At 42.0% G+C, this 23,577-nt stretch overlaps 1 protein-coding gene across 1 annotated transcript in view; it reads left to right on the forward strand.

Moving 5' to 3' along the window:
• DLG5 (discs large MAGUK scaffold protein 5) overlaps window positions 1-23,577 on the forward strand; it is a 3,463,687-nt gene that overhangs the window by 270,950 nt on the left and 3,169,160 nt on the right. The window contains exon 3 of the mRNA XM_044055764.1: window positions 21,137-21,205. Coding sequence (XP_043911699.1) covers window positions 21,137-21,205 — 69 coding nt within the window. The remainder of the gene's footprint in view (window positions 1-21,136; window positions 21,206-23,577) is intronic.

A 23,577-nucleotide genomic window follows, 5' to 3' on the forward strand; every position in this document is an offset into this window, starting at 1 on the left:
GGTGGGCAATGTAGAAGGTCTTTCTAACCACTTTAGCAACGTGAGTGTCAAAGAAAGGCCACTGTCAACCTGGGTCCCCAGGTCCCTGATAACCTCTTCTGTGCTTAGTGGATTGCCACCTATATGGTAGCTTGGGGTTACCTTGTTTTTCCCGAAGGGTATGACTATACATTTTTTGGCGTTTAACTTCAGGCCATGGCTCTGGCACCAGCTATCTGTTTCCGTGAGTCCCTTCTGAAGGATATCCGTGTCCGATGCACTTTCCACTATGGCCCAGTTTGCAGTCGCCTGCAAACTTTGTCAGCCAAAGTCCTCCCATGTTGGCCTGTACTTCTGAGAAGTAGATGCCAAACAATAGGGGGCCAAGGACCGAGCCCTGTGGGACACCACTTGTGACCGGCTTGGAGTCTGACACAGAGCCAGCAACTCTAACCCTGTGGGTTCTGTCCTTAAGCCAGTTTGCAACCCATCTTGTGACATATGGGTTTACATTTAAGCTGGTAAGTTTTTCTACAATACCCGAGTGGGGTATTGTGTCAAAGCCTTTGCAAGGTCAAGGTAGGCTGTATGGACTGCCTTTCCTCATCAATGGCCTTGGTGACTGTTTCAAGAAGTCAACCAAGTTCAAAAGGCATGATCTTCCCTTGACAAAGCCAAACTGGGTCGGGTCCAATGTCTGCAAGTCCCCTATATCTTTGTTTATGAGCTCCATTATGATCCTCTCCATAGCTTTGCAGACTAGACTTGTTAAGCTTATGGGCGGTAATTACCAGGGTCCGTGAGGCGCCTTTGTGGAGTGGGACCACAGTTGCCGTGACGCCACTCCTTGGGCACGTATCCTGTGGTAAGGCTGAGATTAAACAGCTGCCTTATGTGCGGGTTTAATTCCTCATTTAGCTCATGTAGCACACAGCCGGGGACACCATCCGGTCCCATTGATGCTGTGTTTTTAGCTTTAGAGAGAGCAGCTTTCACCTGCGCATTTGAGATGTCCGGGAGGCTACACTCGGCTGGGATAGTTATCTCTCCTTTGGGGAGGGGGGTGAAGTTTGCACTGAACCTGTCTGCCAGTATGTTGGCAATGTCTGTGGGTTCAGTGATTTTTGTATCATTTTGGACTAATTCTGAGCATATCTGGGAGTTTCCACCCAGGTTCCTAACATAGCTGAAAAAGGCCTTATGATTGTCCTTTGAATCCATGGCAATTTTTCTCTCAAAATTGGCCTTAGTTGATTTTATGAGTGCTCGTATTTTTTACTAATAATGATCAGGGTGACTTCCTTTTACGGATTTTGTTCTATCATGTAATAGCTTTCTCCTCTTATTGTAAAGTTTGTTAATGGCTGGGGTCCACCAGACTGGACGTTTGCCCTTTGTGGAAAGAGTCTTGGTTTTATTTGGGATTGCCTGATCCATGCAGTCCTGGAGGTGTTCATAGAAGGCATTTGTAAGGGCTTCCGCAGCTCGGGTTGTGGTTTCCTCTGGCTCAGGGGCCTTGAAGGATACCACACCAGTCTTGAGTAGTGTGAAGTTTGCTTTAGAGAAGTTCTTCACTATGGTCTTTTTGTTTGGGGTGGGGGCGGGATGTGGATTTCCAGTGAGATTAGTTTATGATCAGATCTCACCAATGAGGGATATACTTCCAGTGTGGAGCATTTTGTCCCCATGTTTGTGACAATGAGACCTAGTATATTTTCTCCTCTCGTGGGAACAGTGACTAGCTGTTCCATGGCATTTGAATTTATGAACTCCAGGAACCGTTGGGCTAGAAAGTTAGGGCTTGAGTAATGTTCCCAGTCTATATTCGGGTAGTTGAAGTCACCCAATATGATGGTGTTTGGAGATGCATTTATACCCTCCAGTGTCTTCAGGAAGGCTGTGTGGGGTTCCTGAGTTTGAGAGGGTGGCCTGTAGCATGCTACAATTTGTAGAGCAGTTTTGCCTATGGTTAGTTGCACCTGGATGGTTTCCAAGCTTAGTGCGTTGCCACCAACCTGGAGGTGTGGGTATCCTTTATGAATATGGATACACCCCCCTCCTTTTGTGGTGTGGTCCGGGTTTTGGGGCCGGAACGCATGATATGAGGTAAAACCTAATAGTGCCGGGTGCTCTCAGGAGCCTTGAACCAGGTTTCAGTTACAGCACAGACATCGATGTTCTCCATACTGAGAAGGGCCTCGAGTGCGTACATTTTGAGATTTAGACTTCTGGCATTGAGCAGCATTACCCTCAGTTTCTTCCCATTTTTGTTTTCTAGGGTGGTAGGTTTAGAATTTGAGCCTTGCCTAAAAAGGCACTATGGGGTGGCAAGAGCCTTAGCCAATATCCGGAATCCCAGGGTGACAGGTGCAAGCCGTCCCTTGCGAAGCAGCGTGGCTTGTCAAGCATGTCATCCCAGGCAGACAGACACTGGATCCCCTTTGAATGACACCAGGCATTAAGCCAATTGTTAAAGCTGATCATCTTGTCTCTATATTGTGGCATCATTCTTGGTGAAGGAAGGATACTGCTCAGGGTTAGAGTCATACCTGCCTGGGCTACATAATCAGAGAGCTCCTCTATGTCTCTTTTCATGTAGTCCAGGGAGGTACGTCTCAGGTCGTTCACACCAGCATGGACAATGACTGTGTCATATTTGTACTTGCCATGGAGTGACCCGAGTGCTTGTGTTATGTGGCAGATTCTAGCGCCCGATAGGCAGCTTACTGTGACCCTCTCCTTGTTCAGCCTGGTGAGTGGGACGTCAGTGTGTCTGACTATGGAGTCACCTATGACAAGTATGTTTGGTGGTGTATTTGGCCTTAAGGGCTGTGACTGCTTTGCACACTGCTTTTGTGGTTTATGCAAGACTGGATATGAGGAAACTACAGTGGTACTTAAAAAGTCTATGGAGTCAACATTGTCACAGCCTGGAAACAATGATTCCTGTCATACCTTGCCTACGCCTGGAGTTCCTGTGGTGGGCAGAGGCCTGCCACTAAAACAAGGGACTGCCATTCACACTACCCCCTGCCGTCCAAACCCTAACTACAGATGCATCAGACTATGCATGGGGGGCTCACCTGGCAGGGAAGTGCATTCTGGGCAAATGGAACCCAAATCAAATGCACCTATATATCAATCAAAAAGAAATGTTAGCTGTACAGAGTGCTCTGACAGCCTTCAAGGACTACATTCTTTCAGGACAACTATTAATGGTAGACGGACAACACCACGGTTATGTGGTACATAAACAAGCAGGGGGTACACATTCCTATCCCCTTTGTACACTAGCCATGGCATTGTGGAACACAGCCTTGAGCTACCAAGTGCACCTACAAGCTCAATTCCTGCCAGGAAAATTGAATACGCTGGCAGATGGATTAAGCAGAAAACCCATGGACCCACATGAGTGGAAACTGAAACCACGGATTTTCAACATGTTGACAAGCAAATGGGGGAGTGCAGACATAGATCCGTTTGCCTCCCCCCAAAACTACCAGTTGAACAAGTTTTGCACAAGGACTCCCCACAAAGAAGCTTGGAAAGTGGATGCTCTGTACTTCAGCTGGAAAAGCCTATCAGTCTACGCCTTTCCCCCTCTGCCTCTGCCCTCCAAAGTTTTGCTAAAAGTCAAACAGGACAAACCAAGAATGATTTTGATTGCTCCAGACTGGCCGCGCCAACACTGGTACTTACTCCTGCGCAGTGTGTCACAAATATCTCCATGGCACCTGCCTCAGACCCCTTCCCTGCTGTCTCAGCAGGAGAACCAAATTCTGCACTTTCAGCTTCCAACAATGAACCTTGCAGCCTGGCTAATCACTTAAATTCACCCTTATCATAGGTTCATAGGTTCATAGGTTCATACTAGGCTATCTGCCCAAGGGCATTTATAAGCCTAGCCCATAGTTATTTGGCTTTCGCCACCCCTTTAGTTTGAATAAAACTATGCCTATTATTTTGCTGTGCCTCTGTCAAGCAGTGACACTGAAGTAATCCCTGGGGTATATCTGCGATCTCCCATCCATTGGTCAAGATTCCTCTTGAACAAGGCCAGCGAGGTGCTCTGCCTCACATGTACCGGGATTTTGTTCCACAGCATAGGGAGTCTCTGGGTGATGAATCTGTCCCTCCAGCACGTTCTATTAATAACCGTATCAAGGTTTAAGTCTCCCGCCCTTGTGGTTCTGAGGGATCTAGATTTTTTGAGGTGAAGCATATTCATCAAATCAGGGTTTGACATGGCCTTATATCTCAGGCACAGGTCACCTCTGAGCAAGCGGTATGAGACTGAATAGAGCTGGAGTTCTTTCAGTCGAGCAGCATAAGACATATTTTTGAGACCCTTTATCCTTTTGGTGAGGAACTTTTGGGGCCTTTCCAGCTGCTGCAGGTGTCGGGTCAGATACATTGCGAATGGGGCATTGTACTCAATCATAGGTCTAATGAGTGATGAGTACAGGGGGACGATGACCTCCCTTGATCTAGATGTGAATCCCTTCATGATCAGGTGGGCAATGTAGAAGGTTTTCCTAACTACTTTAGCAACATGAGTGTCAAACGAAGGCTACTGTCAACCTGGGTCCCCAGATCCCTGATGACTTCTTCTGTGCTCAGTGGATTGTCACCTATATGGTAGCTAGGGGTAACCTTGTTTTTCCCGAAGGGTATGACTATGCATTTCTTGGCATTTAACTTTAGGCTATGGCTCTGGCACCAGTTATCCGTTTCTGTGAGGCCCTTCTGAAGGATATCTGTGTCAGATGTGTTTTCGACTATGGCGCCCAGTTTGCAGTCATCTGCAAACTTTGTCAGCCATAACCCTCCTGCGTTTGCTTGTACTTCAGAAAAGTAGATGCCGAACAAGAGTGGACCCAGGACTGAGCCCTGTGGGACACCACTTGTGACAGGCTTTGAGTCTGACATGGCTCCAGCATCTCTGACCCTGTGGGTTCTGTCACTTAGCCAGTTTGCAACCCATCTTGTGATGTATGGGTTTACATTCAAGCTGATGAGTTTTTGGATGATACCTGTGTGGGGTATTGTGTCGAAGGCCTTTGCCAGGTCAAGGTAGGCTGTATGGACTGCCTTTCCCTCATCAATGGCCTTGGTGACTGTCTCGAAAAAGTCAACCAAGTTTAAAAGGCATGATCTGCCTTTGACAAAGCCAAACTGGGTTGGATCCAAAGTCTGCAAGTTCCCTATGTCTTTATTTATGAGTTCCATTATGATCCTCTCCATGGCTTTGCAGATAAGGCTTGTCAAGCTAATGGGACGGTAATTTCCAGGGTCGGTGGAGGCACCGCCCTTGTGAAGTGGGACCACCGTCGCCGTGCGCCACTCCTTGGGTACGTATCCTGAGGTGAGGCTAAGATTAAACAGCTGTCCTAACTGCGGGTTTAATTCCTCATTGAGTTCGTGGAGCACACAGCCGGCGACAGCATCCGGTCGCATGCATCCTGTGTTATTTTGCTTTGGAGAGAGGAGTTCTCAGCTGGACGTTGGAGATGTTTGGGGGGAATACAATCCACTGGTATAGATATCTCTCCTTTTGGGGAGGGGGAGAAGTTTGCACTGAACCTGTCAGCCAGTATGTTGGCAATGTGTGTAGGTTCAGTAATCTTCACATCATTTTGAACTAATTCTGAGCATATCTGGGAGTTTCCTCCTAGGTTTCTAACATAGCTAAAGAAGGCCTTATGATTGTCTTTTGAGTCCTTGGCGATTTTTCTCTCAAAATTTGCCTTGGATGATTTTATGAGAGCTCTTAGTTTTTACTTATAATGATCAAAGGTGTCTTACCTTTCCAGGATTTTGCTCTATCTTGTAGTAGCTTCCTCCTTTTGTTGTAGAGCTTGTTTATGGCTGGGGTCCACCAGACTGGACGCTTGCCTTTGGTACAAAGAGTCTTAGTTTTGTTTGGGATTGCCTGATCCATGCAGTCCTGTAGGTGCTGGTAGAAGGCATTTGTAAGTGATTCAGCGGTTTGAGTAATGTTTACCACTGGCTCAGGGGCCTTAAAGGAGACCACACTAGTTTTTAGAAGTGTGAAGTCGGCTTTTGAGAAGTTTTTCACTGTGGTCTTTTTTATTTCAGGGAGGGCGGGATGAGGACCTCCAGCGAGATTAGTTTATGATCTGATCTCACCAGTGAAGGGTATACTTCCGGTGTTGAACATTGTGATCCCATGTTCGTGATGATGAGATCAAGTATGTTTTCTCCTCTTGTGGGGATGGTGACAAGTTGTTCCATGGCATTTGAGTTTATGAACTCCAGGAACCTTTGGGCTAGAGTGTTTGGGCTTGAGTAGTGTTCCCAGTCTATATTAGGGTAGTTGAAGTCACCTAGTATGATGGTGTTTGGAGATACATTTATCCCCTCCAATGTTTTCAGGAAGGCCATGTGAGGTTCCTGAGTTTGAGAGGGTGGCCTGTAACATGCTACAAATTGCAGAGCAGTCTTGCCAATGGTTAATTGCACCTGGATGGTCTCCGATGCATCGTGTGTTGCCACCAACCTTGAGGTGTGGGCGTACTTTATGAATATGGACACCCCCCCTCCTTTCTTGGTGTTGTCCGGATTTTGGGGCCGGAACGCATGATATGAGGTGAAACCTGATAGTGCTGAGGTGCTCTCAGGAGCCTTGAACCAGGTTTCTGTCACAGCACAGACATCGATGTTCTCCATACTGAGAAGGGCCTCGAGTGCGTGCATCTTGAGATTGAGACTTCTGGCATTGAGCAGCATTACCCTTAGTTTTTACTTTTTGTGTTCTAGGGTGGTAGGTTTAGAATTTGAGCCTTGCCTAAAAAGGCACTATGGGGTGGCAGAGCCTTTGCCAATATCCGGAAGCCTAGGGTGACAGGTGCAAGCCGTCCCTTGGCAGCGTGGCTTGTCCAGCATGTCATCCCAGGCAGACAGACATTGGATCCCCTTTGAATGACACCAGAATTTAAGCCAATTATTAAAGCTGATCATCTTATCACTGTATTGTGGCATCATTCTAGGTGAAGGCAGGATACTGCTCAAGGTCAGGGTCATACCTGCCTGAGCTACATAATCAGAGAGCTCCTCAATGTCTCTTTTCATGTAGTCCAAGGAGGTACATCTCAAGTCGTTGACACCAGCGTGGACAATGACTGAGTCGTACTTGTACCTGCTGTTGAGAGACTTGAGTGCTTGCGTTATGTGGCGGATTCTAGCGCCCGACAGGCAGCTTACTGTGACCTTCTCCTTACTCAGTCTGGTGAGCGGGACGTCAGTGTGTCTGACTATGGAGTCACCTATGACAAGTATGTTTGGTGTTGTATTTGGCCTTAAGGGCAGTGACTGCTTTGCACACTGATTTTGTTGTTTATGTGTTGTTTGTGTGGTGTATTGAGTTTGCAGTTGCTTGGGTGTCTGCTTTGGAGGCCTCTGCTGTTTAGGTAAATTTTTACTCAGAGCCTCCGAGTATGTCTTAGTGTGTTTATGTGTTTGATTCAGTGGTGTGGTTGAGTTATGTGAGACTGGTATTGTGGTGTGTGTAGTTGCCTTCTCCTCCTGCCTGGTCTTGCCAGTCCTGAGTTGAGAGAGCTCAGCCTCCAGTCTGGCTAAATAGCTGCATCTCTCACAAGTGTTAGTCTTACGTGGGAGGAGGAGAGGGTTGTCCGTGTACATGAGGCAATTGTAACATTGTCTCAGAATTCCCAGATTCAACAACTGGGCAGGAGAGGACGCCAGCATCTGACCCTTCGACATGCTAGAAAGAATTATGAGTTGGTATGAGACAGAAAAGTAGTGGGCTTAGCAGGGAAGTGGGCACTCCTGGGGGGTTTTGCTAGTGAGAGATTTGTATAATATAGGAGTGCTTGACCTGCAAAGAGAATGCTTATAAAACAAGGGATATGCTTATAAGACAAGTGCTGAGCTTTTTGAGAAGAAAAAGCTATTTGGAACAAGTGCTGCACTTTTTAGTGTAGGTGTAAACTGTTTAGGTTCCTAACAGAGCAGTTCTAAGGAAAAATTGAAGAACAGACTTTCTGGAGCCAGAAAGAGTTTAACCTTGTTTAACCGGTGTTGCCCGATGCTGCTCTAGTGGCAACTCCACGTTAAATCGCTAAAGCACGTAAAAGCGTGCTTGATAGCAGGGCTGGAAAAGAAGCAGGAATAGACCCAAAATGGACAATAAAACTACAGTTTCAAGTCAGTAACCACCTCTACGGGGGCAGGGAAGCTGCTCAATGTTAGTCACTGCCACTGATCAACAGAGAGACCCTCCTTCAGCCCAAGCAAATATGGCCTCACAGAAACTTTCAAACAGTTCAGAAACAGCAACCCTGTATCTGTACCTATTTAACACTCAGAAAAGTGGGAAAAAAGCAAGATTGTTTTTTTGTTTTGTTTTTTACAGAGATAGCAGAGGTTCACAAGTAATGTCAAGTTATAACAGTGCAGTAAATGACCCCACACAAGAGTGCTAGGTCAAGGACAGAAAATATGCAAGTTTTAAGAAAAAAATTATTTAAAATTAAGTGCAAACAGGAAATTCAGCAAACAGCTTTTGGTTGTGCTCTAAATACAGCTACTAATACAGAAATCAAGTTTAACAAGCCAGAAAATGCTCAAGCTAGGCAGCTATGCAGAAAAACTTAGCAAATAAACAGAGAAAAAATACTTAAAATCTCAAAAGTGGCTCTTTTCTTCTCTCAGCGTTTTTTCCTCTTGGAGGGTGCTTCACCAACAGCCAACAAGCCTGAAAAGACGCCCAAACCACGAGGCAACTAGGTTTTAAGAGAGGAAGATGAAGGAGTTATGGAAATGACCCCTAGTGGCCAATAAAACTACAGTTTCAAGTCAGTAACCACCTCTACGGGGGGCAGGGAAGCTGCTCAATGTTAGTCACTGCCACTGATCAACAGAGAGACCCTCCTTCAGCCCAAGCAAAAATGGCCTCACAGAAACTTTCAAACAGCTCAGGAACAGCAAGCCTGTAACTGAACTTTTTTAACTCTCAGAAAAGTGGGAAAAAAAGCAAGATTTTTTTTTTTGTTTTTGTTTTTACAGAGATAGCAGAGGTTCACAAGTAATATCAAGTTATAACAGTGCAGTAAATGACCCCACACAAGAGTGCTAGGTCAAGGACAGAAAATATGCAAGTTTTAAGAAAAAAACAATTTAAAATTAAGTGCAAACAGGAAATTCAGCAAACAGCTTTTGGTTGTGCTCTAAATACAGCTACTAATACAGAAATCAAGTTTAACAAGCCAGAAAATGCTCAAGCTAGGCAGCTATGCAGGAAAAACTTAGCAAATAAACAGAGAAAAAATACTTAAAATCTCAAAAGTGGCTCCCTTCTTCTCTCAGCGTTTTTTCCTCTTGGAGGGTGCTTCACCAACAGCCAACAAGCCTGAAAAGACGCCCAAACTCAAACCATCATCCCTCAACAAACCTGTGATGGATGTCATCTTGGAGGCGAGAAGACCTAGTACTAGAAAATCTTATGCTGACAAATGGAAAAGATTCTGTGCCTGAAACCAATCTTTAGGAATGAGCACAGCAGCGCCCAGGTTACCTCAGATTTTGCAATACTTAACTGAGATGCTTCACAGGGGCCTGTCTTTTTCCTCTATTAAAATCCACGCTTCAGCTATTTCAGCTCACTATAACACAGAACAACCCCTCTTCTCTCATTCCCTGCTCAAGTAGTATATCAAAGGGGCAACCATTTCTAAATGGATAAGCCATTGCATTAATTTATGCTATAAAAATGTATGCATTAATTTAATTAATTTATGCATCACTGGGAATCAAACCATGTTTTTCAACACACCTTATTTAATAAAGTCTTAGTCTATAGGCGTTTTGTGGATGACATCTTAATCATATGGGATGGTTCCTTGGAAGATTTTATTTCCTTTAAAGCATACTTGGAAAACTACAAGCACATTTCTTAGATTCTCAACATCATATCTATCAATAAACTTCCTGGATGTTAGTTTAAACATCAGGAATGGGAAACTGGTATCTACATTATACAAGAAAAAATGCTGGAGGAATACAATTTTGAAATATGATAGTATGCATCCACGGCATATTTTTAAAGGAATATTAAGAAGTCAATTTACTAGATTAAGTAAAATCTGTACTGATAAAGAGGACTTAACAAGAGAGGCAGACAATATGGTAGATATGTTTTTAGAAAGAGGTTATGATTATGATTTAATAATGAAAGTTAGGAATAGTATTTTGTCTCAAGATAATTTAGAATTTAATGATATAAAAGACAATAATTTTTTCCCTGCTTTTAAAAGAGATAACTATAATTACAAGGAGAAAGTATCCTTCATCACAACTTATACAAATGATTTTCAGAACATTAGGAAAATATTATTCAACAACTGGAAAGTCTTATTGATAGATGAACCTACATTAAAGGTAGTAGGTAGAAATCCACACATAACTTACAGGAGTAATAAAAATTTGAAATCTTTGTTATGTGATAGATCTGGTTTGACCAATAATGATTCACACAAGTTAATTCATTCTCCTGGGACTTATCCTTGTCAGCATTGTAACTACTGCAAGTTTATTACTAAACTACAAGATTATATACATCCAGAATTTAATTATGTTTTCAAACCAAGATTTAGGGCTAATTGTGATACTACAGGCCTAATTTATTTGGCCACTTGTGAATGCTGTCCTGCATTTTATATAGGCCTCACTAAAAGGAAACTGAGAAATAGAATATATAACCATTTATATGATATTAAAAAGAAGAATGAGTTAAACGCCCTAGCTAAACATATTATATCCAACCCCTCACACTCTTTTGTTTTTAGAGTATTACAAATAGTGGAAGTTAATGCTAGAGGTGGTGATCATACAAATTCAATAGAACTAAATGAGTTGAAATGGATTCTCAGACTTAGAGGCCACTATCCTCCAGGATTAAATAATTATATTACAATAAGATCTTTTTTAAACAATCGGAGATAATTATATTGCCTAAGTTTCACATTCTTTTGTGATATATCATATCATATACTCTTTGTGGTATACAGCATTTCTAAATAAATTTTTAAATAAATAAGTCTTTAAATAATTTTTAAATAATTTTATAAATTATGTCTAATGTACGAAACATTTATTTATTTATCTATTTATTCATTACATATTTATTCATTCCATTCTACTTTGTTGATACATTCATATTGGTTTATGAACTATTAACGATATCATAACAAATGTAATTTTTGAAACACCTTTAACAACACATTTCAGTTCCTTATTTTTTTAGTTTTCATTCTGATATTACTCTAATATTAATACCACTAAGCTTTAATAACCACATAATCATGTACTTGCACATATATTTAGTCTTCTATTAGTATATTGATGTCCATTTCCATACTACTCTTTCTCCAGTGTTCTATCCAAAATTGTGGTTTTCCAATAAGTTATAATATACTCTTTGACTATTTGACTAACTTATTTAAACTATAGCTTATTCATTAATTCATTGCTTTCAGGGTAATTTATCAGAATTATGATTTATGAGTTATAATAATATTATATATGTTGGTTATGAAATGTTTATACTCACACTTGACATTATAATATATGTTCAAGCATGTTTCAGATAAGAATGTCGTTTTAAAAAATTCTTGACATCTGAATTAATTGGTCTATTCATGACTATTTGATATATACATCTATTTACATTTTTATTTATTTTTATTCATTTATTTACTTATTTATTCATCTATCTACTTCATTTTATGTGCATCTATTTATTATTAAAATGCGTTTTTAAATGTTTGATTAACTGAATATTTATACGTCTATGATATTTATATTTATAATACATATTAACAATTATTACTTGACAGTTTTTTGATGTAAGAAAGGGTACGAATGAAGATGGATTATATATTGTATATTACGTTATACTTGATGATGATACATATTTAAATGAACCTTAGATAAACTTTAAATGGACATAAAATTAAGTATGCTTCATTACATTCAATACTCTTATAGCTGTGTTGTTTTAAAAAGCTTTCTACAGAAAATGATCTTTTTAAACATATGTTTCATTACATTTAGTGTCTTTTATTGTTGTGTTGCTTTAAATTCTCTCACAGAAAAGTGATTTTAATTTTAATTGAATTATCAGCTAATTAACTAATTATAAATTGTACTCTTTAAGCTATGCCTCCCTATAAATATGCTGATTATTTTCAGTTTTATATTGTCTGAAGAAGCGTATCAGAGCATACGCGAAACCGCTCACCATTTGTCTTTTCTTCTAAATAAATTATTTTTGTAACGTGGCAGAGTCTGAGGTTTCTGTTCTACATTAATTTATGCTATAAGCACCATGAAAAACCTATTCCCAGGGGATCAGACCTCACTCCACCAGGGCTGCATCTACTTCTGCAGCCTTTCTCAGAGGGGTTCCTACCAGGAATATTCTAGAAGCTTCTATCTGGAGATGTTCTTCGTCTTCCCTTGCTGCAGTCCTGACAATTGGGTATAGTCCGCCCAGTCGTCCTAATACCAGAGTCCCAGTACGCCGGAATACCAGAGTATAAGACTGGAGCGTCCGCATGTACTTGACCACGCCGCGCCAGTACGCCAGGGTACTAATTTTTGCCGGATGGTCCCATTAGAAGCAATTTTTGCGAAAGGGCAGGTTGGCGTTCCAAGATTTTCCGAAACCGAGTTTCTTACTGAGAGAGAGAAGGTTGGTTGGAGAGAGAATTGGTTGACATTTTTGGGTTTTCTTGCCTCAGTATTTGAATAACTGTATTTCTTGTGGGAAGCAGATACGCATAGGGATTATCATACTTTGTGTATACCTTGTTTAGGGCCTGAGCACGACGTTTGTTGGCGCCTCTTGTGCTAGATTTAATAAGTTAGTGTTTGGGAAGCTGCTGTAATTATACTGCTGCCGCCGGATGCCCACCTGCTCATTCATCTAAGCCAAGGGACAAAAAAGGTGAAGTCTGGTGGGGAGGAAACCGCAGTCCCGACGCCGGTCTCTTTAGAAGCCCAGGGGGCTAGAGGTTTTGCCAGGAGTCTCTATGGAGTCTCAGGCTGATACTTTACTGTTACAGGATGTGCCCTCTCAGGAGGTAGGCCAGGCTGAGGGGGCTTTCCTCTGTTGCCAAAGCTTCTTTTAGAGGAAGGGCCAGTTCAGCTTCTGTAGGGGCTTCTCCTAGCATTTGAGCTCTGTGCCTAGAAACATATGCTTAAAATGGCAGAAGATTTGATTACTCGATTAGGAGGTCTATGCCCCCACCTGATAAGAGGCCTAGGGTGGAACAGGAGTTTGATTGTTTTGAACAGTGTTCACAGGCTTCAGAGTCTTCTGTGGAAGACTTGCAAGAGTTTCCTACTTATTCTGATTCTGATGTGGATGATTCCACTCCTTCAGCTCTCCTCCCTGAGGATTTTTCATTTTCAGAGACTCTTCTTTAAATGGGAAGGCCAAGATTACTCTGACTCCAGAAAAGGCTTAGGGAATTCTTGTTTTGCCCCCCAGCATAGGCCCTTAGCTATTCCTCCTGTGTTGAATGTGGTGGAGGATGCTTGCCTCCTGCTCCTGTTAAGCCTGATAGGTATTATAGGGTGCCCTTGTTTAAGAGTCCCAGGGCGACCCAGAAACTGAAGCTTCTGTGGTTAAAAATCCTGTACCCTCTGATAAAGAGGCAAGGGCTTTGGATAGGTGGGTAAGAAAGTATATACTTCTTCCACTCTTGCCATGATTGAATTGTCAATTTCATATGCTGAAATATCAGAATTATCTCCTTTCACAATTGAAATCTAAGGTGGATGCTTGGCGGGGGATTGTAGTGTAAAGAATTGCTGGATTTGGTTCTTCTGTTCTTCGCAGACATGCATGGTTGAAGGATCAGAATTTAGCTGAGCATGTTAAGACCAGGATTTTGGATGCTCCTTTACAGTCTGATGTGTTGTTTAAATGGAGGACAAAGCTAAGTCTATGCAGACTGTTAAAGATTTTTGCAGGTGCAGCCCAAGTTTAGTAGAAATTGGCCTGCTCCCAGTCTAGGGTAGGTCTAGACGGTGGTAGGCAGGGGGCAAGGGGTTAGGTTAGCCTTAGATCAGACAGTTCACCTGCTCAGACTTCTGGTGAGGGGGCAGGGGTCAGTCCTTTTCAGCAGAACCAATGACCTGCCTTTTCAGCTGCCAGTGGAAAATTGGGATTTAATCACTCAAGACAGATGGGTGCTGGATATCATTCATCACGGTACAGATTTTATTTCCACACAATGCCCCTTTCAAAGGCATGCCAGATGTTCCTCCTCCACAAAGAAAAGAGGCTCACAAGCGATTTATCTATCCTCAACACTTATCTGGACATTCCCAAGTTCAAGATTGCCCATAAGGCTAAGTTGCAGAAAGTATCTGCGTTTTGAACTGGAGATTTTCATTATCAGTTCTCTGCATTGCCCTTTGGCTTATCTACTGCTCCAGAGTATTCACAAAGGTTCTGGCTCTTCAGGCTTCAAGGCATTCAAATTTATCCTTAAAAGGAACACCTTCTACAGCATCTGGAATATGTCATAGCAGTGCTAAGATGCCTACTCAAGACATGTGCTTTCTGGGTGTGAGACTGAATACAGCAGCCCAGATGGCCGACAAACAAAAGAGTCTGTCACTTTACTTCCATCAACTATCTCATCAGTCCGACTGCAAGGTCAGTCCTTCAAGCATTAGGGTTCATGGCATCTTGTATTCTGGTGCTTCCCAATGCCAAACTGCATATGAGGAAGCTGCAATGGTATCTCAAAATGTATGGACACAGCACTGCCAAGATTTGGACACTGTCATTCAAATAATACCTTGCCTTCAAAAGGAATTCTTGTGGTGGGCTCAGGAATGTCACCTAAACAAGGGACTCTCTGTGACCCGCCAGAGGCGTCAGATTTTAACGACAGATGCCTCGGACACTGCTTGGGGAGCTCATCTAAATGGAAAGTGGATACAAGACAAGTGGCCTGCCAGACTACAGCATCTACATATCAACATGAAGGAGATGTTAGCAGTCCAGTTTGCATTGATCTTCCAGGGCAGGTGTTGATTCTGACAGACAACACAACTGTCATGTGGTACATCAACAAGCAAGGGAACACATTCTTATCCTCTATGCTGGCGAGCAATAATTCTATGGGAGAAAGCCTGCAACTGACTCTTCAGGCAAGGTTTCTGCCAGGAGCACAGAACTCCTAGCAGATGTATTAAGCAGACAAATCATGGATCCCCACGAGTGGAAACTGGATCTTCATGTATTTCAGAAATTGACAGTGTCATGGGGAACTCCAGACATAGATCTGTTCGCTTCTCCACTAAACCACCAGCTGCCAAAGTATGGCACAAAGGGGTTTCATCACACAGCTTGGAAAGTGGATGCTCTGTCTTTCAGTTGGAAAAACCTTCATGTCTATGCCTTTCCACCTCTACCTCTTCTTCCAAAGGTATTACTAAAGGTCAGACAGGACAGGCCAAGGATGATTTTGATAGCTCCAGATTGGCCTCGGCAACACTGGTACCCACTTCTAAGGAGTCTTGTAAAGAAGCCTCCATGGCCTTTACCTCTGATTCCTCATCTGTTATCTCAGAAGGACGGTCATCTGCTCAATGTCAAGCTTCCATCTCTTCATCTCACAGCTTGGCATATTCTGTGTTGAGGCATGGTAGGTCTCAGCTTCCTCAACAAGTTTTAAATGTGATTATGGAAGCTAGAAGGCCTAGTACTAGGAGAGTGTACGCAGAAAAATGGAAGAGATTTTTATTTTGGAGTACAGCAAAGAATTTGGAGATTTCAGAGCCTAATTTGAGTGTGGCTCTTCAATATCTTACTGAATTATTGGACAAAGGTTTGTCTATCTTTTTAATAAAGATTGATGCTGCAGCAATTTCAGCTCACTATGATTGTGACCCACCTTTGTTTTCGCATCCTTTGTTCAAAGTTTTTCTTAGAGGGGCAAAATATAAGACCCCCGTGAGAGAGCTCCCCTGCTTGGGATCTCAATTTTGTGTTGGAAAAACTTACTCTACAACCTTTTGAGCCTGCAGCTACTGCTGAATTGAAATATTTGTCATGGAAGACTGCTTTTCTGTTGGCTATTACTTCTGCAAGAAGGGTGTCTGAGTTGCAGGCCCTTATGGCAGTAGAGCCCTTTTGATTTTCCATAAGGACAGGGTATCATTACTAATCCTTCCTTTATGCCTAAGGTGGTTTCTAGTGTGGCTTTAAACCAAACTATTCATTTGCCTACGTTTTTGCAGATCCTCAAAATAAAGGGGAAAAGATTTTGCACACTTTAGATGTACACAGGCAATTGCGTTATTATTTGAGCAGGACTAAAGATTTTAGGCAGTCTCAGCAGTTACTTGTTTCTTTTGCTTTAAGTTCACAGGGCAAGCCTGTGTCAAAACAAACTATTTCTAGGTGGATTGGCTTTGCATTGCATTTTGTTATTCCCATCATGGCAAAGAGGTTCCAGCTGGGATTAGGCCTCATTCCACTAGGGCTACTGCCACTTCAACAGCATTTCTGAGGGGTGGCAACTAAGGATATTCTGGAGGCAGCTACTTGGAGTTCAGTGCATACTTTCTCTAGGCATTATCACCTGCCTATATACTCTAAGACTAGAGCTGGTTTTGCCACAGCTGTTTTACAAGGCATGTTGTCAGCTCCTGCTACTTTATAATTTGCCAGCCTCCCTTTCCTCTGCTTTGGGATTCTACCCAATTGTCAGGACTGCAGCAAGGGAAGGCGAAGACCATAGTACAGTTTTGTACCTACCATAAATGTAGATGTTCGAGGATTCCTTGCTGCAGTCCAATTACCCTCCTTCCCCTCTGTGTTTCAGGGTGGTTGTGTAGGTGAGTTTACATGCTTATATTTCTTGTATATATTACTGTATATATTGTACATGTTTTTTGGTGCAGGTTGTTTTTGGGACTTGTCTTTTTGGGTCTTCTGACATCTGGGGCAAGAAAAGACTGAGGAAATGACGTCGGTCATGCGCATTAGTACCCTGGCGTAATGGCGTCCCAGTAAAGGCGCCATGACCGACGCCAGCCTTTCTCTGGTATTCGGGCCGACTGGGACGCGGACTATACCCAATTGTCAGGACTGCAGCAAGGGAATCCTCGAACATCTACATTTATGGTAGGTACAAAACTGTACTTTCTGTACATACTTTCACCAAGCATTGTCATTTACCAATTTTCTCTAAATCCAGAGCTGGCGTTGCCACTACTGTCTTGCAGGGCCTTATAGCTGGCCCTAATGCTGTATGAACTCCTCCTCCTCTCAACCATAGCTTTGGGAATCTACCCAAATATAATGACTGCAACAGTGAAACACGAAGAACATAGCACAGTTGTGTACACTTACCATAAATGTAGATGTTCGAGTGTATTCACTGTTGCAGTCCTGGTTACCCTCCCTCCAGCCTCCCATTTTTTCTCTGGCTAATCACTCTTATTTCTTTTACTATACTTAAGTCTTTTTGGTGTATTTGCTTTTGGTTGGAATTATATTTTTGTGTTTTTAATTTTATTTGCTCCTCATTAGGGGGGCACCTGACATCTGGGGCAAGAAAAACTGATATAATGGCGTCAGCTGCATGTTTTATACCCCTGACGACCTGACGCCATGGAAGAAGGGACAGCAACTGACGCAGGACCCAAGACTTTGTTAATCAGGCTGACTGAGGGCAACCTGCCAGCAGATTACCCAAATGTAATGACTGCAACAGTGAATACACTCGAACATCTACATTTATGCTAAGTGTACACATCTGTACTTTATCCATACCACAAGCACAGTACAGTTGTGAGTATACTATGCTTGAGGTAAAGTACAGTTATGGGTGTGCACACCTCATAACATTAGATGTTCAGTTTAAGATCTGTCCCCACATGTGGTCCTCTTCTTTTTCTCTCTTGCTGTTCCATGACACCAGAGGGACATTTATCAAGGAAAGATTTTTTTCATCATTCTGGTCCTGTGGACCCACCACTGTAATTTAGCATACTTATTTTTTCATTTGTCAAAAAAATTGCATGCTTCTTTTTCCTTTTTTTGAGGGGGGGGTTAATTGGGGGCTATGCTCTTCATCAGGCATGTCCCACTTTCCTTCACTGGCAAAAAAGAACTGTTGATGGTGCAGAATAACTACTGCATTTATCAAGGTGTAGCCCTGTGTGGGAGAAGGGCGAGACTGTCCCATGATGTCTGTAGAGCTTTGTAAGTCTGGCCAGGGGCTAATTTTTAAATGACACAAATGCTACTGTAGCTGAAATCCCACTCGGGCATCTATTATTATAGTGAGTGTACCCTTACAACTTGTCGTTTCTCTTGATTTGGGTTGCTTTGAATTCCTTTAAAATGTTTTCCTTGCTAGGTCATCTGTTGGGTGGTTAAGATGAAAGAATTAATACTAATGCAAGAGACTGAGTAAGATTTAAATTCCTGAGGCTTTCTGAGCTTCGCTGACATGCTGCCATTTGGTCACTTATGTCGCCAGAAATCCTTAGTGCCATGCAGTTTAAAAGGTATAAATTCACCCTTCTGTTTGTACTTAGAAAGTTTAAAATGTTGGCAGTTTTCTGCTTGTGTATTATTTACTTTTAATGTCTTGGAGACTATATAATTAGAAGCAGTTGGGATTTTGGTTTCTAGCAGTGACTAGGATTTACAGTACCATTTCCAGAAAGGCGATACCAAAGCCTTAAATGAGAGCACTGTCTACGTTAGTACTTTTGTCTCCTCAATGTACTCAGCCTTGAATGTTTGTAAGGCAATAACAAAGCCTCAAATGAGAGCACTGTCTACGTTAGTACTTTTGTCACCTCGATTAACTCAGCTGTGACTGTTTATAAGACAGTAACAAAGCCTTAAATGAGAGCACTGTCTACGTTAGTACTTTTGTCTCCTCAGTGTACTCAGCCATGACTGTTTATAAGGCAATAACAAAGCCTTAAATGCGAGCACTGTCTACGTTAGTACTTTGTCTCCTCGATGTACTCAGCCTTGACTGTTTATAAGGCAATAACAAAGCCTTAAATGCGAGCACTGTCTACGTTAGTACTTTTGTCTCCTCGATGTACTCAGCCTTGACTGTTTATAAGGCAATAACAAAGCCTTAAATGGGAGCACTGTCTACGTTAGTACTTTTGCCTCCTCGATGTACTCAGCCGTGACTGTTTATAAGGCAATAACAAAGCCTTAAATGAGAGCACTGTCTACGTTAGTACTTTTGTCTCCTCGATGTACTCGGCCATGACTATTTATAAGGCAATACCAAAGCCTTAAATGAGAGCACTGTCTACGTTAGTACTTTTGTCTCCTCGATGTACTCAGCCTCGACTGTTTATAAGGCAGTAACAAAGCCTTAAATGAGAGCACTGTCTACGTTAGTACTTTTGTCTCCTTAATGTACTCTGCCTTGACTGTTTATAAGGCAATAACAAAGCCTTAAATGAGAGCACTGTCTACGTTAGTACTTTTGTCTCCTCTATGTACTCAGCCATGACTGTTTATAAGGCAATAACAAAGCCTTAAATGAGAGCACTGTCTACGTTAGTACTTTTGTCTCCTCGATGTACTCAGCCTCGACTGTTTATAAGGCAGTAACAAAGCCTTAAATGAGAGCACTGTCTACGTTAGTACTTTTGTCTCCTCGATGTACTCAGCCTTGACTGTTTATAAGGCAATAACGAAGCCTTAAATGAGAGCACTGTCTACGTTAGTACTTTTGTCTCCTCGATGTACTCAGCCTTGACTGTTTATAAGGCAATAACGAAGCCTTAAATGAGAGCACTGTCTACGTTAGTACTTTTGTCACCTCGATGAACTCAGCCTTGATTGTTTATAAGGCGATAACAAAGCCTTAAATGAGAGCACTGTCTACGTTAGTACTTTTGTCACCTCGATGAACTCAGCTGTGACTGTTTATAAGGCAATAACAAAGCCTTAAATGAGAGCACTGTCTGCGTTAGTACTTTTGTCTCCTCGATGTACTCAGCCTTGACTGTTTATGAGGCAGTAACAAAGCTTTAAATGAGAGCACTGTCTACGTTAGTACTTTTGTCTCCTCGATGTACTCAGCCGTGACTGTTTATAAGGCAATAACAAAGCCTTAAATGAGAGCACTGTCTACGTTAGTACTTTTGTCTCCTCGATGTACTCAGCCGTGACTGTTTGTAAGCAATAACAAAGCCTTAAATGAGAGCACTGTCTACGTTAGTACTTTTGTCTCCTCGATGTACTCAGCCGTGACTATTTATAAGGCGATAACAAAGCCTTAAATAAGAGCACTGCCTACGTTAGTACTTTTGTCTCCTCGATGTACTTAGCCTTGACTGTTTATAAGGCAATAACAAAGCCTTAAATGAGAGCACTGTCTGCGTTAGTACTTTTGTCTCCTCTATGTACTCAGCCGTGACTGTTTATAAGGCAATAACAAAGCCTTAAATGAGAGCACTGTCTACGTTAGTACTTTTGTCTCCTCGATGTACTCAGCCTTGACTGTTTATGTATAATTTCCAGACATTGAATGATGGAGGAAATTTTCATGAAGCCCAAATAGCCAACAATGATCATTTTGTTATGAGCTGGATTCTGCATCACACCTGGGAACTGCTAGAACTAATTCTGAGGAGGGGAGATGAAGGGGCTGGTGGCCTGCAGTCTTTTTCTTCAGGGAGAGTTTGGGATAATCTCTGTGGCATCGCTGACATCTTGGAGGCCTCTGCTTCTGCAACTGTAGTAAGTGGTTATGGGCACAGCGATTGCTCACTTGCTGCGCTGTGACGATGTACATATGGAATGGTCGAAAATAAAGTGATCAGAGCCACCAGCAAGTTGTCAGAAGCAGGACAGTACCTACAATAGTTGCAGTAAGATGCCAAGGGGACTATTGAGTGTTGTACCAGGTGAAAGAAAGGAAAACAGAATGTCGGACATTGATCTCCCTCAGAATTTAAAAGTGATTACTACTGCAGTTGTACTAACTAGAAAACAGACAACATTGTGATTTTTATCATCTTGAGTACATCTTTGGTAAGAATTGTTGTATCTTTTATTTACCATTTTAATGTGTGTGTACGTTTGTTCATTCATTTTCAGGATCTACCTACAGTGTCCTTTCCACGATGCCTACAGACTCTGAAAGTAGCAGCTCCCTCAGTAGCATAGGTGAGTGTTGCTGTTACAGTAACATACATTGGAGAGTTATAGAGCATGATGTGTGAAGCAAATGCTGGATGTAAATTGGAATTTCCTGAGCTTGAAACATCTCAGTTTGTCACATTGCATTATGTTTGTGCGCCTTATTTCTCTAGGATAGTTTGGTTGTTGGTTGCATAATTGAGTTGACTAATACAGTCCTAAAGATGAAAACTCCATTTGTAGTGTACAGAATGTTTAAAAATTATTGAAAAGAAGTGTGTGTATGTCCTAACCATAATTTACAAAGCCACTGGAGGTTTCAGATTAGGTAGCTTGTGTTAATTTATTCAGCTAATTGACAGGAGCTGTAGAAGATGGCAGTAGTGTGTTACTGTGTAGATAACTTGTTTGAGAACTTTTATGTAAAATGGCCTTGTACTAACTTCATGTAAAAGTTTCTCCCTTGGCATATAAATCCCTGACTACAATCCAGGTGACCCGAGTTTGATTAACTTCTCGGTTGCTTGCTTTAGCTGGTGGGGAGAGTGATGTGGCCATCACTGAATGTTTCTGTTTGGGGTTGCTTGAAACTGGAACATGTGGTTCCTTGTTAGTTACCCGTGGAGACCGGGTCTATATTGAATTCTCGAAAGTCGACAGTGTCGAATCTGACATTGTCGGCACGAGAATAGCAAAACTGCAGAATGTCAAAGAAGTAAACGAACATCTCCATAAGGGGAGATTTCCATTTACTTCAATGTAGTGCGGCCTCGGAGATGGTATATTTAAGTAGTGGGGGGTGCAGGGCGGTTTGCCCCCCCTGCCTACACCATTTAGTTTTTTTTTTTTGTTTGTTTTAATTTTTTTTGGAATGTTCGATATTTTAACAGTTCCATCACTAAGGGTCAACCTTTAGTGATTCGAACTGTTAAACATTCGATGTTCCAATATAGACCCGTGGAGACAAGAGACCACACATGATCACTGAGGTGGGGGTACTCTTAAGCGGTTACTTTATTTGTGGAAGTGAGTGACATAGCCTCACTGACCCCTATTGAATTTAGAACTCCAGAACATGTTTTTGGCCATGTGACATAAAATTTGGGTTGAAGTAAGAAAACTGTGCATGATTTTGTAAGTTACAGTCACTTTTGATTGACTTTTACCCTTGATTGAAGGGGAAACAAATATGTAGTTATCTGAGCAGAGGCTGATGGTTATCAAGGCAGCAGGGAAGAAAAAGTGACAAAAAATAACAACAATTCATGCAAAGCATATGCATGTGACACGTGGTCACTGAACTTGTGCAGTGCTTCATCATTTTAAAAGATGTGGCAGGGCGGCACTGACCTCTTTTCTAATTTTACTTATTTAGAACAGTTGAACTAAAGCAGAGAACTTCGTTGTTTATTTGATGCAAACAATAACATGATAACATTCTTTGTGTACAAAAACAACATTAATATACTGTAAAGTACAGGAAGATTATTGTTATTCTTTTGTATCTGAAGGAAGGAATTTGTTCAGCATGTTTAACTGCTAGCTCTGGAGTTCTCATTCTGTAGGTTTCTTGAGAATGTGATAACAGGCCATGTGCAGCATTTTCATGAGAATTCAACATTTTGCTGTGAAAGAACAGCCAATTTGGTGTGAGTTCCTCATTCACTGATTTTTTCCTCCAGTTACCTGGTTGTTCCAGTTCAGAGTTGTGGGAGAGCTGGAGCCAGTATCAGCAGTCAGTGGGTTCAAGGCAGAAGAACTTATCCTGAATGGGGAGCTACCCATTCACAAGTTGCACACATTTACTCACTTAACACATGCACTTAACAAGTAACTTTGGGGGAAGTGCCAGTTCAGAAACCTGACTACCTGGAGAAAATCCATAGAGTCATAGAGGGGACGTGTGAACTCCTCTGTGTTCCATTCACAGGTATGTCAAAGACCAGCATATTGAGACTCTTGCTTGAAGTTCTTTATAGGGATCTCTGCACAGTATGCATAAGTACAGGTGTTTGCATCCTTTTCTGTAGGATTGTGTAGAAATGTAAAAATGTCCTCTCCTGATCAGACAACTACATTCACTTTTGAGGGACTCCATTATGTTTCCATTGTAAATGCGACCTCTGCCTTCACGATCCTTTTTTTTGTTACCACACAGTACAGTTCATAATACATGTATGGTAAACGTCTACAGTCCGGTAGATCCATAGCTGACAGAGAAGTTACCTAATTGTGTAACTTTTTTTTTTCTGTTTGTATGCGTAATATTGTGCCATTGGAGTTTGTGTACTGTTGTGGGTTGGTGTTGTGACACTGTGTATGTTAGTGAGGAATTTCACCTAAAAAAAGACCAGTGTATTTGTGATTGGCAGATTCCCCCAAAAGATTTTTTTATTATT

The sequence above is a fragment of the Protopterus annectens genome, chromosome 14.part0 (assembly GCF_019279795.1).
Source record: "Protopterus annectens isolate FY-2018-M chromosome 14.part0, PAN1.0, whole genome shotgun sequence".
Lineage (NCBI taxonomy): Eukaryota > Metazoa > Chordata > Ceratodontiformes > Protopteridae > Protopterus > Protopterus annectens.